Source organism: Chanos chanos, chromosome 7 (assembly GCF_902362185.1).
Source record: "Chanos chanos chromosome 7, fChaCha1.1, whole genome shotgun sequence".
NCBI lineage: Eukaryota > Metazoa > Chordata > Actinopteri > Gonorynchiformes > Chanidae > Chanos > Chanos chanos.
In genome coordinates, this window is record NC_044501.1 from 29,181,397 (window position 1) to 29,204,305 (window position 22,909).

The 22,909-nt window shown below is 44.6% G+C and overlaps 1 protein-coding gene across 5 annotated transcripts in view; it reads right to left on the minus strand.

The window, feature by feature from the left end:
- Positions 1 to 21,968, minus strand: part of rbm33a (RNA binding motif protein 33a) — a 28,299-nt gene extending 6,331 nt beyond the window's left edge. Inside the window, exons 1-16 of one of the 5 annotated variants that reach the window (XM_030779647.1) lie at positions 21,844 to 21,968; positions 20,654 to 20,735; positions 20,274 to 20,322; positions 19,987 to 20,060; positions 19,111 to 19,417; positions 14,974 to 15,117; positions 14,661 to 14,829; positions 13,496 to 13,749; positions 11,829 to 12,180; positions 10,814 to 10,875; positions 7,946 to 8,072; positions 7,194 to 7,537; positions 6,232 to 6,519; positions 5,593 to 5,919; positions 3,825 to 4,493; positions 1,613 to 1,834 (exon numbers count right to left, since the gene is read on the minus strand). In XM_030779647.1, coding sequence (XP_030635507.1) covers positions 1,613 to 1,834; positions 3,825 to 4,493; positions 5,593 to 5,919; positions 6,232 to 6,519; positions 7,194 to 7,537; positions 7,946 to 8,072; positions 10,814 to 10,875; positions 11,829 to 12,180; positions 13,496 to 13,749; positions 14,661 to 14,829; positions 14,974 to 15,117; positions 19,111 to 19,417; positions 19,987 to 20,060; positions 20,274 to 20,322; positions 20,654 to 20,735; positions 21,844 to 21,862 — 3,489 coding nt within the window. In that variant the 5' untranslated portion in view covers positions 21,863 to 21,968. Of the gene's footprint in view, positions 1 to 1,612; positions 1,835 to 3,824; positions 4,494 to 5,592; positions 5,920 to 6,231; positions 6,520 to 7,193; positions 7,538 to 7,945; positions 8,073 to 10,813; positions 10,876 to 11,828; positions 12,184 to 13,495; positions 13,750 to 14,660; positions 14,830 to 14,973; positions 15,118 to 19,110; positions 19,418 to 19,986; positions 20,061 to 20,273; positions 20,323 to 20,653; positions 20,736 to 21,843 lie in introns of all 5 variants that reach the window. The other 4 variants (XM_030779650.1, XM_030779648.1, XM_030779649.1 and 1 more) reach the window with 4 other exon arrangements.
- Positions 21,969 to 22,909: the final 941 nt, after the last annotated feature.

A 22,909-nucleotide genomic window follows, 5' to 3' on the forward strand; every position in this document is an offset into this window, starting at 1 on the left:
ATGCATAGAGAAAGTGTGTGTGCACGTGAACATACTTCTCAGAGCAGTCTGAGCAAGTGTGACGTACCCAGACGAGGAATATTTGAGAGTGTGTGTGTGTATGTGACAAGTGACTGTGTGACTCTGGTTCAGACTCGCTGCACACATCCTCAGAGGTTTGAGGTGTGCGGTTGACAGCGGCACGTGTGAAAGGCCAGGGGGAAAACCCACGGCGGCAGTCCCGTCTCTCCTGCCCTGAGTCTGTCAACGTTACAACATCTGGCACTCTGTCCTACATCATTACCGGAGCTGCTTGCTCCCACTGAGCCCCTGGGAGAGCGGCGGCGCCTCACCGAGAGGGAAACGGGACTACCCACCACTCACACGAGGTGGAGGACTGTCTGTCATTTTTCCTCTTGACTCTGGGGAAAATTCGCCCTACTACAACCTCACAAATGGAATAGAGATTTTTTTTTCCCTTCGTTCTAGGGATGCACAATATTGGGTTTTTGCTGATATTCGATATGCAGATATTTTCAAACTCATTTTGGCCAACTGATGATGCCGAAAATGACATACTGTGTACACGTTTTTTTTTTTTTTTATTTCTTTGAATGACGACCGGCTGGTACATACACATCTTTTTTTTATTTCATTGTAGTGAACACCAAGTCTCTCCTTTACTAGAACTAAAGGAGGGTGGTTTTACCCCTCCTCACATCACTGCTGCTTTACAAATAGCATTTTTTTTTAAATCTGTTTCAGATACTTCAAACTACTTCCACACAGCTTACATGTTGAAGCTTGTTGCTGGCGCTCATAATAAACATTTAGTGTCGTCGTGTGTCATTTAGTCTCATAATAAACATTTAGTGTCATCGTGTGCACATAGTTAACGCGTCACCTTATTGGCCAGGCACATGGGCAGAAATGTTCATATCTGCCAATACCGATAATTAACCGCTAAAGTCTTTATCGGCTGATACCGACGGTGTGCTGATATCATCGTGCATCCCTACTTCACTCCAATCACACTGTACTGCAGGTACTAGACTTTTTTTAACAGTCACACAGTAATTGCAAACATGGAGAAGTAATCTTTTCTGAAATAATCTTTTCGAAAGTAATACTTTCTGCTCTTTTCGGTAGCAGGCACTTTGCAGACCTAGTTGCATTTTCCAAAAAGTGACACAATACGTTTATGTAAATATAACCACATTAATATGTAATGACAAAACATAATGCATGTGGAATATAGTGATTATATTATTTTTATTGTTATATTAATTATAAATATTATATTGTTTATATTATTATAAATGAATATTATAAATAGTGTATGATTTTTTTTTTTTTTACCTGTGGGACCAATAGTTTTGTCAATCACTTCATGAGAGTAGTTTTAGCATTGTACTATGAGCAGAGCATTGTTCTGTTTGGAACTGTGTATTGCATTGGCAGGTGGTGTGTGCATGTGGTGTGTGGGTAAGCGCAAGTCTTGTTCCCTGCCGGACAGTTTGTAATTCGCCGACAAAAAAATAAAGCTCTCTGCATTTGAATGTATGTATGTTAGTGAAAAGCCGCATGGTTTGTGTGAGGGTGCATATATTTTGTCTTTGGCGGTATCCTGTACCCTGTTAGACTGGTTGGCCATTCCTCGTCCTCCCTGTTGCTGCTGCTGGAGATTGTGCCCCTGTTTCTGCTGCTGAGGTGGTTGCATGCTGCCTGTCCCCATGGTAACCTTCCTGATGGGGCCAAGTCTCTGCTGGGGGGCTGGGCGACCAATCTGCTGCTGCTGCTGCTGTTGTTGTTGCTGCTGTTGTGGTGGGGTGCTGGAGTTGGGACCCCCATCTCCCTGGAGAACACATAGCAAACCCGTTACACACACACACACACACACACACGGATACAAATTCTGTATGACATGCTGAAACGAATGAAGACAGACAAGCATAAAGAGAGAGACGGGGACACAGACAGACTGAAGACACATTCAGATGTGACACACTCTTTGTTTAAACCAGGACAACCCATTTGGTTAAAATCCTTCTGATTGGTACAAGCAGTGAGAAGGAGCTGTAGACATCACAGATACACAGCCGCTAGTGAGCTTAAGACTACACGGATCCTGTGTAAAATTAGGTTATGGAGGAAAAAGTCTTAGGTCTTCCAGCAGACTTGACAACCTCAAACCCATTTAAACACTCAATTCTTGACTGAAAACCGGCCGCCGCCACCCTTTTCTCCTTTCCTCTACATCCCTCTTTCTCTTCAAGAAAGAGTACATGCTATCTCTCTCCTGCCTGTCTCCCGTTGAAAGCAAATGGATTAATCTCTCACTCTATAGAAATCAGGACCTCTTGATTACACCTATCAGATGTTAAGCTGCATTATGCTGCCATGACAACACTCAGTACACACACACACACACACACAGACCCTGCCCGTCCCTGACCCCTCCCCCCACACGCCTCTCCTCGAGCTGCTTTTGTGTAAGGTGTCGGCTTTGTATTATTCCTGATGAAAATTTAATTTGCTCTTATCTGCACCACTGCTAAGCAGCAAAAAACTCCAAATCCCCCCCCCCCCAAAACTGCCATCTCTCTCTCTCTCTTTCTTTCACAGGTACTATTACACCGATATCTGCGTGTTTTGAGGGGGGAGAAAGATTAATTGCACTTGTCCTTTGGATTGACACCTATTTTTTACACAGCTCAATGATGAGCCGATGGATAGAGAGAGAATGGGAGAGGAAAAGAAAGAGGGGGTAAGCCAGAGGGAGATTTAAAAAAAAAAAAAAAAAAAAAAGAGAGAGAGAGAGATGGGGAGAAAGAAAGATAACATTGTCAGGCTGCAGAGGATGACAGCAGGAAGAATGTCTCCGGGTAGCATCCTAAAAGACCTGCTTTTCAGCTCAGCCACATTCTTTCCTGCACTGCTCTCTTTCTTTCCCTCCTTCCACCCCCCCCCCCCCCCCCCCCCCCCCTTCCTCTGTCAGACCCACTTCAGATATCAGAGAGCAGCTTTCTATATTAGCTCTGCTGACACTTGGTTATCTTCATCGGCTGAGATCCAGGCACAACTGAGGAATTCTCCACAGCCTCGGGGAAAGGAAGAGAAATCTTCAGCCCATTCAGTACTATAACCACCACCGAACAGGCAGACACCTACCAAAAATCAGCCTTGTGCCCTCTTTTTTTTTTTTTTTAAATTTCCCCAGCCAAAACAGCTATTAGAACAGATGTAATTCCCTGTCAAATTCCTTAAATACTCCTTTGAAACTTGAATCTGTCTTCTCCCCAATGCCTCACACTTGTAACTTCCATCAGTTCTCACTCACGGAATACCAACCTGACTTAAAGAAGAAACAAACCTTTAAAACACAGGGGTATGTTGTCATTTAATCTAACAGTAAATGCCAAATGGCTCAATACAGTCACTCAGGAGGTCACTGCCATTTATGTGTTTTAAAGGTAAAAGTGTTCTGTCATTTAAGGGAAGAACGGAGGTACTTTATAGATCAATTCAGTCAAAGAGAGAGACACCTTCAGTTTCTAGACACTCCAAACAGCCTTAAATCTCAAAACTTAGGAAGAGAGAAAAAATGTAAGATCGATGACTTTTAAGAATAATTGGAAAATGTCTTGTCGTGGAGTGGATGCTTTGACTTTTATGTGGAGGTTCAGATGACAGTCATGTCACAGTGGCGTAACCACCGGACAGAAATACAACAGAAACTCTAGCACACAAACTCTGAACAATATCAAAGACGAAAAAAAGTGTTTGATTCCATGCAGAAACAGAAGTGGAAGAACACACACACAAACTCAAAAGTATCTTCTCACCCCTCCAAGAAGTTTCACCACCCGGATTTTCTGTGGGATCTGTGGAGACCCCAAGCTGTTTGCACGCTGCATCACCGTCCTCTTTCCTCCAGGTTTAGGCGCTGAAGTCTGGGGCTGGCCTGGCCCCTGGCCTTCCATTGGGGCATCCTGCATGGCAACGTCTCCTCCCCCAGCCTTGGGGTTCAGGGACTGGGCCCCCTGTCTCTGGTTCTGTTGGGCTGTGCTCCTCCTCTGTGGCTGGTTCTGCGCCTGATTCGGCTGTTGCTGTTGCCACTGGCCAGGCCGACTGGGGGCGTCGGATCCCGTGCCCTGTTGTAGAGGTCCAGACCTGCCCGTAGCCTGAGGCTGGACTTTGTTCAGCTGCAGACGGGTCTTCACGTTTTGGCGTGGGGTGGTGAGGGTCTGGGGAGCACCATTGGGAGGGGACACGGGGACTTGCGGCGGGGTGAGCGGGGCGGGCACGGGCGTGGGGACCTGGGGTGACTGCTGTTGCGGGGACTGCGTGGACGTTTGGCCTTGGCCGCTGATGCGTTCCAACAGCTCCTTCTTACGGACGCCCGCCTGCATCTGTCTCCGCAGCTCCTTCCTCTTCAGGATCTCCTCACGCAGCTTCTTCTGCTCCTCGATCTTCAGCCGGTACTGACGCGTCTCCTCGTCCTCCTCCAGATCCTTACCCACGCACAAAGAAAAAGAATCATTCAGATCAGAACCAACCATCTAAGTTTCATAACTCTGAAATCATACTATCTGAAATACATGTTATGTTTCCAATATATTTTGCATTGGCCGGCGAAATTTCTCATCTGTTTAATGGATGACTACTTTTTTACATATGCTCTATCAATACATGTACAGTTGTACAGGACCCCTACATTTGTGTGGCTGACCTGTGAAAACATGTTCCACACATGCTAGGTATACAGTCCATTCCATGATAAATAAGAGATGCATTTCCAAAGCGAGAGAGAGAGAGAGAGAGAGAGAGAGAGAGAAAACAAAACACTTAATTTCATCAGGACTTCTCAAGCCAAGTTTGTGGGCACTATCCAGGCTTAACCTGGTGCCAATCAACTGTAGTCCAACAACAGAAATAGCTTTTTTAAAGCTGTGTTATGTTACAGTCTGGGGCCATTTGCCAAGGGGGAACATGTTCCCTGGTCGTGCCGCACGACGAGAGAGTCCCTCTGTGGTTTCCAATCAGAGATATTGATTTTGCCGGGAGGAGACGGCGTGAGATGCAGCGCTAACTCGTTTGTGAGCTAATAACGGATAGTTTACATGCACTCAGTCAGGTCAACACATTGACCCGACAGCACCTAACGCTAGACCACAGACGAGAATTAAGAACCGCTGTCTCCTACACAGAGCAACGCCAAATGAGTTGTCTGCACACTGCCCGCAGGTTCCTACTTTAATCCAAGACAATGTATCTGGATGGTTATGGAAGTTTCCCAGCTCTGCTACCTTAGGAGGCAGTGTCAGACTGTGGAAGCAAACATGTTACTAACACTGTTGAGTTATCATTACACTGCATTTGTTGATTTAGCAGGATTTTTTTTCCCCCAAAACGACTTCCAAGACAGCCAGAGTAAACAGCATATAGCCATTACGGAGCTGTCTGTTGCCCTAAGTTCAATGTTTGGTCGAGTTATTTTTGGCCGAAGTGCAAAGCTTTGGTCGACCTGATGATCTGTTGCAGCAGGCCATGATTCCTGTGTGGTAATGTAAGGCTGCCTAACCGTTGGCCGCTCTGAGACTGACTGGGTACCTGAGCAGTGGAGCTGGGCTGAGGAGCAGACGGCTGAGTGGGTGGCGGCTGGGTCTCTTTCTTCACTTTTTGCCCGCCCGGCTCCGAAGGGGTTCTGGCACCGCCCTGTCCCCGTCCTGCTGGCGTTCCCCTCCCACCGGGCACAGGCCGGACGTTCTGCCCCGGTCTGACCCCTTGCGGTGTCCTGTTCATGGGCATAACTTGCCCTCCCGACATTGGCATGCGAGGACTGGTCATGTTATGGTTGCCAGTGGCAATAGGGAGCTCACGGAGATTGCTGTTGCGTTGGGTTGTGCTCTGAATCTGCTGGGGAGTTGGGGGAGAATTCTGCCATTGAGAGGGAAAAACAAAATTCAGGTAAAGATTATTCAGACTCTGTGCACAACTTAAACAGAGTATAACTCTTTTTTGCTGGGTCTTTTTCCCCCCATTTAGGGATAGTTCAGATGTAACTGTAAATATCCTTCCCTCTACACCCCACACATACAATAAGCCTCATTTCCATAGTACAAATAATAATTACAACCCCACTTCACAATTTATGACACCATAAACAAATCACGAGTTGATTTCTACTAATTTGCATAAATAGCACATCACGACGACGGATGCAAAATTCTCAGCGTTTGATTGGCTCACCATCCTGGGTCTCATGGGGCTGCTGCGCTGCGGAGGGAGATGTGGGCGGGGTTGCATCTGTCTGGGGCCACTGTGCATTGGCTGACGAAAGGGAGGCTGGGGGAGGTGCGAGATGGGGTGTTGGTCTCCGGGGTGATGTTGGTGCGGCTGTTGGTGATGGGGCCCGTGTGGATGGCCCTGCGGCGGGAGGTCCTGTCGATGATGCTGCTGCTGCTGCAGCTGGAGCAAAGGCTGATGGGATAGAGGAGGATCGTTGTGTTGGGGCTGTGAATGTGGCGGCATTAAGCCCTGAAAACAAATTAGACCACAACGCCTTTCAATGCAGGAGACGTCACGATGAGTGGATTTTTGGTAAATAGACTTTTTTTTCCCCCTTTTGCAATAACAACTGCAAGAACTGTAAATTTTAGTGACTAACCCTGTCTAACCTCTGTCCTCACATCACCAAAAAAAACCCAAACTATAACGACCACTAGAGGGCAGTCTTGTCTGCAGCTCATGCTAAAACAGGGGGAGAGGACTGAATTCTCAGACATCATTTGTCTGTGGTACAGAATAAACACTTTACGCCATCTGGCTGGTTTTGACTGACGACTGATGGATGCCTCATTGGTTTACAGTGGAAAATGGGCTTAGGCCTTTTAAGTAAAGGAATTCATCAATCCACTGACATGATGTCTCAGTCTTACCTAAAAAAAAAACACCAAACAAACAAACAAACAAACTCTTCCCATCTCAGTCTGACATTTCTTGGGCAGAAAATGTTTCATAGGCATTTACATCTGTTATATCTATTAAATCCTTCGCAACAGCACATCAAATAAACAAACAAACAAACAAACAAACAAACAAACAAACAAAAACAAACCGTAATTCACCTTTTTTTCCATGCCACTCAAACAAACACACAAGATGCCAATCAGCGGCTAACAAAAGACGCTTATGCTGTGAACTGAACTTACTCTCTGGCGTACCTGCATCCCAAAAGGCATGTGCTGGGGACTGAAACCTGGACCCTGTTGCGGGGGGAAGGGCTGCCGAGGGCCCATAAAGTGCCGGGGCCCCTGAGGGCCCGGGGGACCACTGTGCTGAGGAGGCAAATTCGGCCTGGGGGCATCTCTATGGAATAACCCTGCCAGGGGCCCATGGCCCTGTCCCGGCCCGGGTCCCAGGGGCCCGAAGCCTGCTGGACCCCCCTGCTGGTGGAAGGGCATCGGGCCTTGCCCGGGAAGATGGTGGGCATTATTATTCATGAGGGGGGCTGGGTTTGGCTGATCAAATATGTGCTGGCCAGGGAAGCGTGGTTCTGCAGAGAAAGATGACAAAAAAAAAAAAAAAAAATTAAATAAATATCAATAGCGATGGGAGAGAGGTCATGACCGTTGATCTGTTGCCTTAATTCCTGCACATACTTCGTTCAGGTGTCACACAAGCTTTACAGCATGAAAATGGTTTTAGAAATATGACAAAGCTTAGTACAGTTAGATTTTCATAATACTCAAAGCTTAAACCTGTAATGATCACGTAAGTGTATATTTAACCCATGAACAGCTGGTACATGGCAAGCATATATAGTCAGAGAAAGAGAACTGAAAAATGTCTGAACCGTTGACTTAGAATTATATTAATGTTAAAGCCCCTTTATCCATTGGCCTGGCCAATGTAAGTAAAAGATAAACCGTGAGGAGGAAAATGAGGGGGGAACTGGTCCTACCATTCATGAAGAAAGGCTCCCTGTCCTGGTGTGGGGGAGGGGGGCCTCTCCAGGCGTCTTGGGGATGTGGGGGTCTCTGCGGTTGGCCAAAATTCCCAGGGAGGTGTTGCTGAAAGTCAGTGAGATCCTGAGAGAGGAGAGATAGACACACATATATAATAACATATTTAATACAATATTATATATATATATAAATAATACATGCAGACACTGATTTTGTAAACAAATATATCTATATTTCTAATAAAGACTCAAGTACAGCTCAAGACCAAGGACAGTTATGAGATAGAGAACAGTTCTAAATAAAAAATATCACCGTATATTGGAAATTAATGAGAGATAACCCAAAAACAATGTCATTTCACAACTTCCGACTGAGTTTGTTTCTGAATCTCATCGGTAGTCCTCTCATTCATCACGCATTCAGTATTAATTTTTTTTTTTCTCTGCAAACCCCCTTTGTTCATCTAAGACGTGAAAAATGTTGTCGGCAAAACCAAACCTCTATCGGGCCATTTTAGCACTGCAGTGGCTGTTTCTCCAATGTCTCTCAAAGCTCAAATCCCCCAATCTACCTTCTCAAGGAAAAACCCGATAACGATCCTTTAATCCTTCCACTGAATACGAATCCCCCTTCATCATGGCCTCCTTTATTCTTTTAAAACATCCCTCGCTCTTAAGAAATTAACCTTCATTCAGACAGGCCGCACTTCCACAAATTGGGGGCGCTTACCGTCTCCCTCCTAAACTCATTATAAATGACTTAAGATGTGATCGGCTTTTTTAATCCACGTTCTCAACGGTGACCTTCGCCGGGTTAAGGTGTGTGAATGAGCGGCGAAAAAACCCGCCCAAGTTGCTTAACGGAAAGTCAATCAGGCGGCTTAACCGAGGCAATGGACGGCCTGAGGGAGGGAGAAAGTCGGGGGGGGTGGGGGGGGGGGTGACGTGGGGGTGCGGTGGGGTGTAGGGGTGTTGGAGGATCACACTGTTATTGTAGACTTCAGCGCTCGACTCGAAAGGTCAGTCTTACTAACACAATGAGAGCTTAAGCGCATTGACAATACCTGGGCAAGTTTGAATGGGGCTTGATCTAAAGAGCATGTCATTTCCGAGGGCTAATCCTCCGTAAACATGCGAGGGATCTGTTCAATATGTAAACGAACATTATGATCTGTCTGGGAGATAGTGCTCGACTTGGAAAGACAAATGTCACAAAGCGACAGGCTTTGACGTCGGGCGGTCAGTGGCAAGTCCAATCAAATACGATATCCGTTACATCAGATATTACACTTCGCCGAAGGTTCAACGTGGCTTTTAATTAAGTATCGCCTGCGTGCTGTCCGCAAGACTAATACAACAGGTAGTAGATTATGAGAGATTCATGTGAGAGCTTGTTTCTCGAGGATGGAAAATGAAATAATCACAGGTCCTCTCTAAGTGATTAACAATAACAAAACAGTAGCTCCAAGCCTCTTCAAACTGTCATTATTACGTGGGGCCTATTTGTCATGGCCATCAATGTTAACTTGATCGTCCAATCTCGGCCCTGCTGCGTTTTCAATCACCCGCTGCATTCCTAATCAAGTATTAAATATGTAGTATTGATTAATATTCAATACTCTTTCTCCAGTAGTAAATATTCAATGCAGGGGGTACTGGCTTGGCCCATAGTGAGATTAGATAGGATGGTATGGTAATCTATGATAATCAGGTGGCCAGGGGCCAATGGAAGTTGCTGCCTGTTTAGTCATTGGCATTTGAAATGGTGTATTGCTTGTGCCAGACTGGGAATACGATACTGACAGCTGGGGGAATCTGTGTGCATGTGTGTGTGTGTGTGTGTGTTTCCACGCATTCTCTCCTTGTTTCTCTCTCTCTCTCCGCCAGATTAGGGAAAACCAGCCAACCTAACTCTGCTAAGAGAGTCAATTACAGCTCGAGACAGCCAAAGGAAAAAGAAAAAAAAAAAAAAAAAAAAAAGGGGGGGGGGGCTGAGGATGGAGGACACAGCTAAATGAAAGCCCATCCCCGCCACAACACACAGCACCGACCGTGAGGCACTTCTCAGCCGGGCCTGCGGAACCAGCGCAAAACACAAATGGCTGCAAAAGACTCGATTTTTTTTTTCCAAGGTCCGATTTGCATAAATACATATAAAATAACCTCTTTCTGGGTGAGTGTCCTGCTATCATCACCTGATACCCTTACACAGTCATCATTACAGGGAGATGGGGAGAGAGAGAGAGAGAGAGAGAGAGAGAACAGGGGAGAGAGAGAGAGAACAGAAGCAAGCAAAGTGAAATTGCGCGATGAAGAGATTGAATGAAAGAGAGTGACTGATTAGGAAATGTGTGACAGAGAGAGAGTAAGTGTGAGAGTAACAAAATTGATGTAGGAGAGCTGTCTACTCCACTCCAGTGATCACTTTAGCCACGGAGCCCTCATCTGGGTACAGGACTATGGTGTCACCGTGACAACACAACCAAATACAAGCGCTCTACCAACGACAGCATCCTCTCATTGTCACGGTTGCAGTTTGCGGCCGTCATCTTTTTAACTTTGCGTTTTTGCCTGAAACTGACAAGAATCCACCAAACATGCTGTTCCCTAAAAAATGAACACCTACTTCCAAAAAATGTGGGATCAAACGAATAAAACCGGCCTTTTAAAAAAGTGCTTAAAAGTGCCAAAGCTCCCACTACTGAAAACCACAATGCGATCTTGTTGTAAAATTAACTTCATTAAGGAAACTGCAGTCAGCAAATCGAGTCCCTGCGGAAGACACTAGCATTTCAGTCACTGGCTTCTAAGTACAGTTCTACTGGCAAAAGTACAAATGAGAGGAGAGCTGGAAAGGTAACTTACCGGGAATCTCTGCGGACCAAGGTTAGGTCGCGGCTGGTTCTGGGCTTGGGGCATTAAGGGCACTGAGATGAGAGAAAGAAAGAAAGACAGAAAAAGAGGACAGGAGAGAGAGACACAGAGAGTTAATGTCTACTTTCTGAGCTGATACACAGGCTTACAATCTGAAATGTGCTTGACCGCCTGTCACAGGACGACACACAGAAGAGAGGAAGGCGACTTTGATAAAAGTGCACGCATGCTTCAACACTCCTAATGGAGACTGGACCACATAATGTGATACAGCCGCACTGAAAAGAAGTCATTTCAGTGGGGAACTGTGAGAAGCATTTCACTCCCCATAAACCTTAAATACATTCCTGGTTTGGGCTAAAATCTGTTTTAAAGGTGATGGGCTCAGAAATATATATATATTTTTTATTATTTACAAATATTTCAGCAAGGGAGAATGAAAAACCATCTGTGGCCGAGGGGTAATGTCTCACCGGGGGCCAGTTGTGCCCAAAGTTTATGTGGGTCTGATCCACCGAAATAAACCCCTAAACTGATTGACTGGTCACATTTGAAAAGAGAACCACTTCACCAAGAAAAGAGAAACCAAACCAGACCAGGGCCCATACTCAAACTACTTCACAAAAAAAAAGAAGAAAAAAAAAAAAGAAAAACATTTCCTGTTAAGGGTCAGTGTATAGCTGTCCTGTATTTTATTAAATTTGACTCTGAATTTCATTCAAATTACGTCAAGGAGATAGTTCTGACACAAACGATCCATTTCTGAATGGCCCCATCATGGTATGATTTTTTTTTTTTTTAAATCAAAAAAATTCACAGGACTCTTAAATTGAGCACACCTGTCTTTCATGAATCCTCCCCATTTCCAATTAAAAAGAAAAAAACCTGACGCAGACCCAACAGCCACATATCAAGGCAGGAGTGTGTGTGTGTGTGTGTGTGTGGGGGGGGGGGGGGGGGGGGGGGGGGGGGAGACTATTTATCAGACGTGTTGATGTGGACTGACCTTGCACGGGGGAGGAGGCAGGGCCTCTGAAGTGCGGGTTGATGTGGATGTTCTTGGGCTGCTGCTGCTGTTGCTGGTGATGGTGGTGGAGCTGATGGGGTGGGTCTGCATGTGTGGGCGGGGAGGGGCTCATGAGGCGAGGGGGGTGGGGGTCTAGCTGCGCCCGTAGCGGAGCCCCGTGTGAGGACGGCGAACGCTGCGCCAGGTGGGGCGGGATCAGCGGCTGCAGGGGCTGCTGGGACATGACAGCGCTCGGGTCGGGAAACAGACCGGGCCCTCCTCCTCCTCTTCCTCCTCTCGGACCAAGCGGACGAGACTTGGGCTGCTGAAGGTGTGGAGGAGGCATTCTAGACTGCTGAGAGAAACACACACACACACACAAACAGAGAAAACATTAGAAAGAAGGGAAAGAAAAGGCATGTAAACCAAAGGGGAAAAAAATATTTTTCAGAGGACAACACTGTGACTCCTGCATGTGCCAACACCAAACACACGTCCACACAGACACAAAAAGACCAAGGGCAAACCACTCACAATCAGACAAACCACTCTGACCATTACTGCACGCTGCTACAATGCCCTATAAAACCAGCACAAACCAGAATGCTACATTAACATGTGTTCTCAGAGGAATGACAGGTGGTCTTTTCCCCTCTCTCTCCCCTTCCATATATAAAGACATACCATGGTCTCGCCACACTCAAGTTTAATGATTCATTCACATATAAAACGCCATTGGCATATAGATTAATTCCCTCTCTTTCCTGTCTAAAGGTATCTCCCATACTGCAATTACATACATTTTTTGCACCCAAAGAGACCAGTGCCCGCGCTCTAATGTAATAATTCACGCACATACTGCTTAATTCATACTACAACCTATAAGAGAGGGGAAATGAAATTGAATCATAACGCAGGTTCTCAGCATGGCTCGTTCATCTGCATGCATGCGTTCATTCGGAAAGACGACACGAGTCCTTAAAGGACTTGACACCTCTTCATGAACAGAATTAGGGAAAAAAAAAAAAGAAGAGGAAAAAAAAAGGGATGCTTGAATGGATGAGTAACTCAAGCTGAGGGATTATACCCCATGACAGATATTTTATTATGAAATATCTGAGTACCTAAATCCCGCACAAAGTACGATTTTTTTTTTTTTTGCGACACGCTGTCTCAATGGACTAGCGCCAAAGTTATTTGGTTTAATCCATATATCAACACGGATAAGAGGTGCAGAGCGCCTGCGATAATTGACTTTCTCTGAAAAGCAAACCAACTCTTCTCCAGTGGGGCATGAATACCAAAAGGACACAGGCAAACAGAGCGCGTGAGCTCTAACCCTGTCGTCAGGAGATGACTGCGCTCTCAGCTGCAGCATCCCAGTCCACAGTGCTGTATCAGGAGTCAAATGTGGGTAAAACCTTCTATGAGAGCACATGACTGATTGATGGATTGACTGCAGTCCCAGTATCTTCGCATGATACTCCAGAGGATGAGAGAATGAAACGTAACTAAGCTCCACAGAGTGTTGAAAAGAGGTTTCCACCGTGTCCATAAAAATGATGCTTATGACAATGGCTCAAGTGTGAAGGAGAAGAACTACTGACCCTGGGCCAACCCTTTGAAAGCCTGTGTGTACACCCACACACCCACACACACACACCCACCTGCAAACCCATGTTCATTGGCATCAGTGGAGGCCGCTGGTCCATCATTCTCCCCCGTCCGCCTCCATCTCCTCTCATGTCTCCCATTCCAAAAGCCAGCATTCCGCCTCTACCTCCTCTGCCTCCGCCACCTCCTCTTCCTCCTCTCCCGCCGACCATGCCGCCTCTCCCTCTGTTGCCAAAACGTCCCTGCTTTCTCTGGCGTTCCCTCTCCTCGAACTCCAGCAGGTCTGCTTTGGCTTCCTCAGACAATTCTAACATGACAGAGAGAAAAAGAGAGAGAGAGGGGGGAAGGGACTGAGTGAGACATATTTCACCCCAATCTATCAGAGATCAGGAACCAGTAATAATATATAGAGTGTATAAGGACCAACAGAAAAACTTTGACTTTGAACTAACTAAAGTGCAATTAAAAGGGATCACCAGCTTCATACAGATTTCAATATTAATTACTAAAACGCCTTTTTAACCCTTTCCACCTCTATGAACCACATTTCATTGAGTGTTGACTGGCTCCTTTAACAGATCTCTTTCGCATGTCTGACAGCACATTCAAGAACAAACAGTAAGGTGCATTCAGACACACATTTCCCTCAGACTATGGGGTGTGGCGTGCCACGTGCATCTGGAAAAATACAGCACATGATGAGAGAGACACCCATTCTTGTTCAGTGGGGTCGAATCTCATGCTACAACAGGGTCATCAGAAAATGAGGGCAGGAGTGGAATTTCATTTTTTTATCCCAGCTGCGGAGAGAGAATTCTCTCTTTAAAAGGGTAATCAAACCATATTTAAGACAAACGGCTCCAACCAATCAAAACCAGATGAAAATAACTAAAAAAGTCCAGCTATGGTTTTCAGAATTATTGGAATTAATGTACTGGATTGGAGGTATAGGATAATTCAGCACATTTATGCAATTTGTCTCTTCAAAATCCAATCTCCAAATGGCTCACCAATCAAACACCCTTCAGACTGTCTGTCTCATTTGTATAAAGTGCTTTGAAATGCAACAACGGGGGCTAAACGAATAAGATTGCTATCTATTAGTTTTATATCTATTTGCTTTTATTAATTCTTCCTGCAGAATGAAAAATGCATGGCACAGTTAGACAGAAGTTACCTATGCATTCATAAAACCCACTGAGTGCTGCAGAGACTCACCCAAAGTTTCTGGAATGTTCCGCCTCTTACTGGCGGCGTCGGACAGCCGGACCACAGTAACGTCTTTGCGCTCGGTCTTAAAGCGCAGTCGGCCGGACTCTTCCCCATCGTCCTCTTCCTCGTCAGACTCGTCCCTCGTCTCCTCCTCTGCCTCCGGCTCGTTCTCAAGCTAAGGAATCATCCGGAAGGATCATCAGAATCATCGATACGGATCCAGGAATTCAAAAAAGTCTGAACGATTTCAAAGCTACACGTGAACACAAAACAGGTGAGTTTAAAAAGCCGAACGGTGACGGCGGAAGCCATCTTATACCTCTGACTCTGTGACCTGAGATTCATCCTGCCCCTCAGCTTCTTCAGCTTCCTCCTCTTCCTCGGGCATTTCCTGTTCATCCGTCTCTTCCTGCTCCTCCATCTGCTCTCCGCTATATTCAGCATGAGCTGTGTACTCATCCACCTTAAACATAAACAAATACATCCATCAGCAATCAATTCGGTACCATCTGGAGACATATTCTTATCAACAACATTTCAAAATCATGCTAGATCTATGATTATATTATTCACTAAATACAGTCTTTATTACCAATAAAAACACAAGTATTTTGGCAGTTCTATTCTGACACTTTGTGGCTTGAGTCTTCTCCTCATGTTGGTTTACACGGGCAGAAACCCTCATTAATAGAGATAAAAGAGGGAAATAAAGAGAGAGCGTTTGGAATGAAAATGTTAACCCCACATCTGAGGGAGACAAAAAAGCTAAGCGTAGTGATACAATGAAAGGAGGGTCCGGGGGGGGGGGGGATGCAGTGGTGTCGGTGGTGTTGGTTAGAGAGGAGCCGGCTGACATTAGCATAACAGTGGGAGCCAATTCTCATTACTATTCCTGCAGCCATTTGAAATTCAACGAGATGTAAATGTTTGACATGATACACAGAAATGGGAGATAAACACGCGCACGGCTCAATGGCGGTGAAAATATCATTGAGTCAGTCCTCTCTCTCTCTCTCATACACACATGTACACACACGTACACACACACAAAAAAGCTTGAGTGAACACAGAGTTCAGTGACAGTGAAAATATCATCGACTGGGTGTCGCAAAAACCTCAAACACACTTGTGACCAGAATGCTCCCCCTCTCTCTCACACACACACAAAGCACTAAAGCATACAGACTCAGACCAAGACTAGTAATGGGGAAAAAAAAAATCTTTGATTTAGTTGATTATGTATAAAGTGCTGTCTTGCACACCCCTCCCCTTCACCCCTCTCCATATCTTGAATGCCTAAACATCAAGTGCTGTAATCACCATCTGTTTTATTCAGCACAATGACAGTGTGAAACAAATTCAACTTGCATTCTATTCATTATTCACTGGGAAAAAAAAAATCTTTGATTTCTTGTTTCAAGCTGACAAGTTTAACCGAGGCAATATCTGTAACTGCCAAAATCAACACCAACATTTGGCGAATAAACAGGGTGTCGGGCCTACAGCTTCAGATCAGCTTCAGTGAGCCATTTGGCACACATTCTAGAAGTTTCTGGAGCTCTGCTAGAGGAATTAGACACCATTTTTCCAGCGTACGGTATGACTTCACAGTGCTGAAAAACACTGTCTCAGGCACCATTCTAGAATGTTCTGAGTGTTCAGTGGAACTGGCATCCAGTGGCTAAGATGGCAAAGGAATCCGGTTTATTGTATGTATTAGGACTGTGTATTGGCAAGAATCTGGCGATATGATACGCATTATGATACTGGGGTTACGATTCAATATATTACTATATATTGCGATACTATAAGAAAGGCAATATATAGCGATTTTTTAAGCGAAGTAAAAAAAAAGTTTACTTTTTTATGCAGTCAAAACAGTGGGATCTGCATCTACATTTATCACAGTTCCTGTAACATCCAACATCATAGTATTAGCCTACTTTTTGTGCAGTCTGAGCCCACACTTCAGCTCAGTATACCATGGGAGCCGGTCTATCTCTTTCGGATTTGGCCGTCGGTGGTAACATTACTAATCAGCTAGGTTTGCTACTGCTAACGTTAGTGGGGCGCCCTTATGCTACTTCCTGTCTCAGTTTATGTCGTTACGTTGGAGTGGAAGAGTCAAATATCTGAAGATAGATTACAACACTGCTGACTAGTGGTCGGGGGTTGAAACACAACACAAAATGAACCACTGCCTGCTACATGTAAATTATCATTCAAAAATCAGTACAGTATTTTTGAGAATTGATACAGTATCACAAAACGTAATATCGCGATACTAAAGTGTATCGATATTTTCTTACACCCCTACTAAATACACTACTAATGTTCATTAAACCTTTTGGTGACCACTCGTTCCCTGACAACAGCGATACTGTACTCCTGGAAATTATCGATCCCACATATGAGGGAGAGAAAAAGGCCAAACACACTGACACAATGAAGGTGAAAACCCAGAGTGGCTTGGTAAGTATTGGTGTGTATTCTGTCACCTAAGGAGCAGAGTGGACTTACATCATGCCAAGAATATGCAGTCCACACCATAACAGAGCAAGCGGAACCCATCACAGAGTAAGAAACAAGCATCACAATGTGAAGGGTTTTTTTTTAGCATTTCCAAACACGCATGTGATCTGCTCGCTGATGACAGGACGACATATAAGAAATCTGAGCTTATGACTTCTTACCACTCCTCACCACTTCAGTATACAAGATGTGCTTATTTAGATGTGAAAAGGGATCCTTGCCTTGAGAAAGCCTTGGCTGACATCTGCAGACAGCTGACCGACTGACTGACTGGTCTGTTTGCCTTGCGTCCTGTACTGAGGCAGACATCACGATCGAGGAGCGTGTGCTCTTGACCACAGCTGACTGGAGCTGTGGTCGTTCCTGCAGTTTTGACTGCCAGCACCATCACCTGCCAAACAAGCTACAACTACTGCCCACCTTCCTCTTCAGCTTTCAACTGCTCCACCAAATATAGTCGCCAAAAACAATGGATGACTGGGCAAGTCATTTCTTTCTTTTCTTTTTATTTACATGAGCCTTGACATGATGGGGTGACGTCTGCTCAAATAATAAGTCTGTTAAAAAAAACAAAAAAACAAAAAAAACACACACACACACACACTTCGTGGAAGCTGCCTATAGTAAACTGGGTGTCTCCCATTTATCCGTATTCAGGCGTTTCCTTTATATTAGCAGTTACCTGTAGCTGCAGTCATGCCGGAGAGTCAGAGCAATGTTCAGCACCAATTTGAATTGTACACACACACACACACACACATCGAGAGCATTAACACAATCATTTAACAGCACAGGAGACAGGCCCACCACCCCCTATGGGCAAAACAGCTTAATCCTTTAAACTGTTCCACATATTAACTCTGAATACCAGCAAACACAGTAGTGTTAAGCCCCAGCGGCTAGGTGACCTTGTAAACAGAGATATCACAGACACACACACACACACACAGGAAGGTACGTGCGTGTACACACGCACACACACGTGCAAAGACAAATATTCAAGATAGGGGTGTATGCAGAGAAATTCCTTTTCCAAATGGCCTTGCACACAGCTGGTAAAAGGTTCACCTGCTTATCTTCATCTTTCAGCATGAGATTACACATCTCTGTCAGTTTGTCTTTGGAGCAATTGCTCCCAAGAGGAAGACAGTTCATTCCAGCTATCACCAGAAGACCTTTGAATTCATCTCTCAACCCCCCCCCCCCCCCCCACCCCCCCGCTCTTCTGACTCCTCACTATATACGTAAATAGATAGATAAATAAATAAATATATAAATAAAGAAATGAAGACAAGCATAAAATGGAGAAACTCATCAATCACGTCCTCCGTGTCGGGACTGTAAAAAGGCGCCTTTTAAAACGGTCAATAATCTTTTCGTTTCCCTCCTGACTTTATCAGATCTGTGTCTGTGGCTCGGGGGATAAAAGGCGCTGTGCGTTTTTTCAGCCCGTGCGGATTGGCAGCACGTCTCTTCGACACAAAGCAGCACAAAAACCCGACTCGCCCAGACAAAGCCCTCGGCGGCCCGAGGTCACAAAGCGACGGCGTCTCTCTGCGGCCAAGCCTGCATCAGCCTCTGCCAAACAAGCCGTCAACACAAGCGGTGTCACCGAACGGGGAGCAATACACCGGACCCTGGCGATAATAGAGCTAATTCAGCCTTAACCCCAACCCCAAACACCCCCCCCTCCCCGGCCCTTTTCATGCCATCATTTTATCCTACAGACTGCATAAGGAAGATGGGAAAGCAAGACCCCTTAAACGATGACGGAGATCACCGCTATCTATGAGGGAGGGAGATGTGGATAGAGTGAGAGACAGGCAAAAAAAAAAAAAAAAGTTATAACTGATAATGGAATTAAAAAAAAAAAAAGACCAGGGATGAGTGGGCGAAAAGAGAGACACACAGACAGAGGACTCACTTGAAATTCATCGTCCAGAGGCTCATTGATACCAATGTCGAGCACTTCGTCCTGGTAAACAGCTTCGTCGTGGTCGTTCTGCTCCCCGGAATACGCCATTCCCTCCTCCGTCAGCCCGCCGTCAACGTTCCCTTCATACCCGTCCCCCTCGTACTCTTCCCCTTCGTGAGCGTAGCTCTGCTCTTCCTCCCCGGCTCCGTAGCCTTCCTCTGTGTACTCCTCTTCGTCCTCCAAGCCCTCTTCCTGCTGGTCGAAGGATGAGGTCAGACCCAGCGTGGCGTTTAGACTCACCGCTGTGCCCTGGCCACTGGAACAAAGAGAAGCACACAAAGAAAATACAGGCAATCCTGCTCTGAACTGGCTTAAAGGGTGATACATTCAGACTCAGTTATAAACGATAATGTGTTGTCATGCTGAATCTGTGATATGCTATAAAACACACTGAACATAAGAAAGTTGTAGAATATCCAGCATTTCTAAAAATCTGTCCTTGGGAAAATGAATTGAATCTCTAAAAAAAGAATCTGAAAATGTGCTTTTCCCAACCATTGTAATAACAAAAACCCTCAAAATGGTGTGCATGTGCGCCATATGGAAGAACTGAACTGTGGTTAATCTACTCCATCAGTCCACTTTCAACACCGAACAATACCGTCCAATTATACAAAGAAAAAAAATACTCCCTGCATTATATGAAAACTTTAAAGCTTTATGGTCCTGGATTAACCATATCAATACAAACCACCAACTGGACTCAAAGGCAAATTAGGTTCATACGAGTTCACACAGCGCTAGGAGCAACAATCTAAAATCAATCCAAAACCAATCTGGAGCTAAGACAAACTGCTGATTGGATGATAGAAATGGTAACCATACCTTGTGTTTTGATCTTCCTCGTCACTTTGCAAAAGATCATCGTTTAATTCTTCATCCGACAGTTCTGAGGGATTCTACAAGAAACAAAACAGAAAAGGTTCAAACTACATGAACACTGCCTACAAGTGGAGACAAATACACGGCTCTAATCACAAGTTTGCCTGGGACATGTTTGCAATGCATCTTAATGGGCTCAGCTCTATGCGATTATTGGTTTACGTTTAGATACACCCCAATTTGAGACAAACAGAGTCAACCTGATCAAAGGAAAATATGACCAGCGTTACCTTTTTGGCTGTCAGCCAGTCTTCTTCCAGCAGGTCGCCTTCTAAATCACTGCGGGTTAAGATTACAATCAGAGAAATGCGTGCGGAAAAATGGGGCAACCAATAGCACTCTTTGGGTTCACATTTAAAAAACACTTTCACGCTATATGATCTCTTTTAGAAGGCAGCCAAAGGCTCAAGTCAGCGATCAAAGTCCTCGAAAGTAACAAGTTAATAAAAGGTCCTCAAGCTGACACGACAAAATGTCTATTTAGAGTCATTTAAATTGGAAAAGTGTCAAGTGTCAATACACGGCTAGCTCAAGGGGTTCAGAAAAAAATGCGTAAACCATAGTTGAACTTAAGTTCAGCAGCTGCGTCTTGCACCGCCTTCAGGCTCACCTGTCGAGTTCATCACCGTCCTCTCCTCGCCTCCTTCTCGACCTCTCCGCACCTGGTTTATCGTACTCATCAAATTCGTCATCTGAGAGCCAAAAAACAAGTTGTTCTTATTTAATAATTGCAGTTAGAAATCACTTGAGGCTAGGTAAAAGCTACATTCGAAGGCCAAGCGAAAGCCATCCGGACACAAAGCTGTGTTAAAGAAACTGTCATACAGAATCTCTCTCTTTTTTTTAAATTCGTGTTCAGTAAGTATTTTTGTTAACGTAGTCTTCAGCGGCTTCAGTTACTTCAGTTTTGGGGACAAATATACTTCAAGCCCAGGGTTATGTAGCAACTGCAAACACGTTCGTGTATTATGCCTTCAACCACTTAGCCGTGCTCTTTTGGAAGGACGAGTCCAGGTAAGAAATCAAGGCATCCTAAGTTACACTCCCCTTGGGGTAGCTTCAGGCTTACGTTTGGACTCATGTAGAGAGCTGGCTAGCAATTTCATACACACAAGAGAAGGCCTACAGCGAATGAACCAAGCTAAATCAACTTGGGACAACTGGCAAATAGAAATATGAACCAATGTGTGAAATACTTGTACTAGATTCATAAATGTACATCGTTTCATACTCTCTAAATTTAAAGAGCATGACCTTCACTGTATCTGCCAAAGCAAAGCGGCGTCATTTTCATCACATCCTCAACCGGCTGACTGCACCTAATACTAGCTTTTCTTTCACCAACCAGCTAATCCTCCACATTCGCTGATGTGACGTCAGCACCCATTGCAACTTGCAAACATGCAACCTATCTCAGACGTCGATTAAATGCTACGGTCACTCCTCAACCTCTAAACAGCACGTGAGCCAAGAAAACAATCTAAACAAATTTTCAGTTTTTTTCCAACAGAAAAAGCTCACATGCTAGCATAAGCTAGGTTAACAATGACTTATTGAACCAAGCCGGCTAACAATCTAACGCAGTTCGGCTAAACGATACAACACAAAAGATGTATTTATATCCCAAATATAATATGCATAAACAAACCCCAAACATGTTCCATTAAGTGGTTTTAACTGAAATTTCCAAGAAGCCGAAGTCCCGAATCCAGGCTTGCTAGGCCTCAATCGTACTGCACCTAAAAAGAGCTAACAGATTAGCAAAACACGCTGTGGTCGGAAAAAAAATAGTGGTCATACCTCGGGCACTGGTCGCCATGTCCCAAGACGTTATCTTCAGTATTTGGTAATCTTTAAATAGTCACCCAATGCATTGAAACCGATCAAAAGACAACTGCTGACGGCTAAATCTTAGACTGACTTTTTCATTGCTATTACATTCGAAAGACAGAACACAAACATGGCGTCTAAACAGCTCGTATTGCATGACGGGAAACAGTGTGAGAGCGCTAGTGCACGTTTCAAGTGTATTAAAAATTCCGACGCATTTGACGCACCTTAGGTTAATGGCAATGTACTAGTTATGGAAATCATACATTTATACAACCATTCTTTTCCAGGTCTTTGCATTGCCAACAAACAGTTGTCGGACCCATCTCAGGTCATTTAAGGAAGTTATTAGTGTGGGTTCTGTTTTGCCGTTCACCGAAATGCAGTAGGATAATTATCGAAATAAGTATGTGTTGACGACCAGTTATGTCCCATTCTTACGGTATCCTCCTCCAAAATGACCTCTTAAGATGTACAAGGCGTATCACAAAAATCAGCTTCTGTAATCTTGCGTGGGGAGTATGCCAAATGATATGGTTTTGTCAGCTCCCCTCAGTCCTTGAGCTGTGAAATATATCTTTTGCCCTAGTGAGGGTATTCTAGAATGGGCTATGTATGTCATTGTCACATAATTGGGTTTGGCAGATGAAAGACAAAGAGGCACTGGGAGCCAGATTTAGAGAGACAACCTAAAGAAAGCATACAGAATTATACAACTTTTATTGGAGGGACAACATAATTGCCAAAGTGAGTTTAAATTCTATGTATGTTCTGCAACAGGTCTCTTTATTTAAAAAAAAAATCACTGTTTTCCTCGTCAAGTTTGTCTGGTGGGGCAGAATGTTAATACTGTATTGGTATTATTTACAAGACATTGATTTTAACACATCACTTATTCAGAAACAAAGTTTGAGTGTAACATGAGGACATTTCTTCAGTACTTAACTGTTACTTATACAGTTTGGCTAACTGTCAGATCTACAAGAATTACACAAATTTCACAAGAAAACAAGAAAGATATGAGGCATAGTGTAGT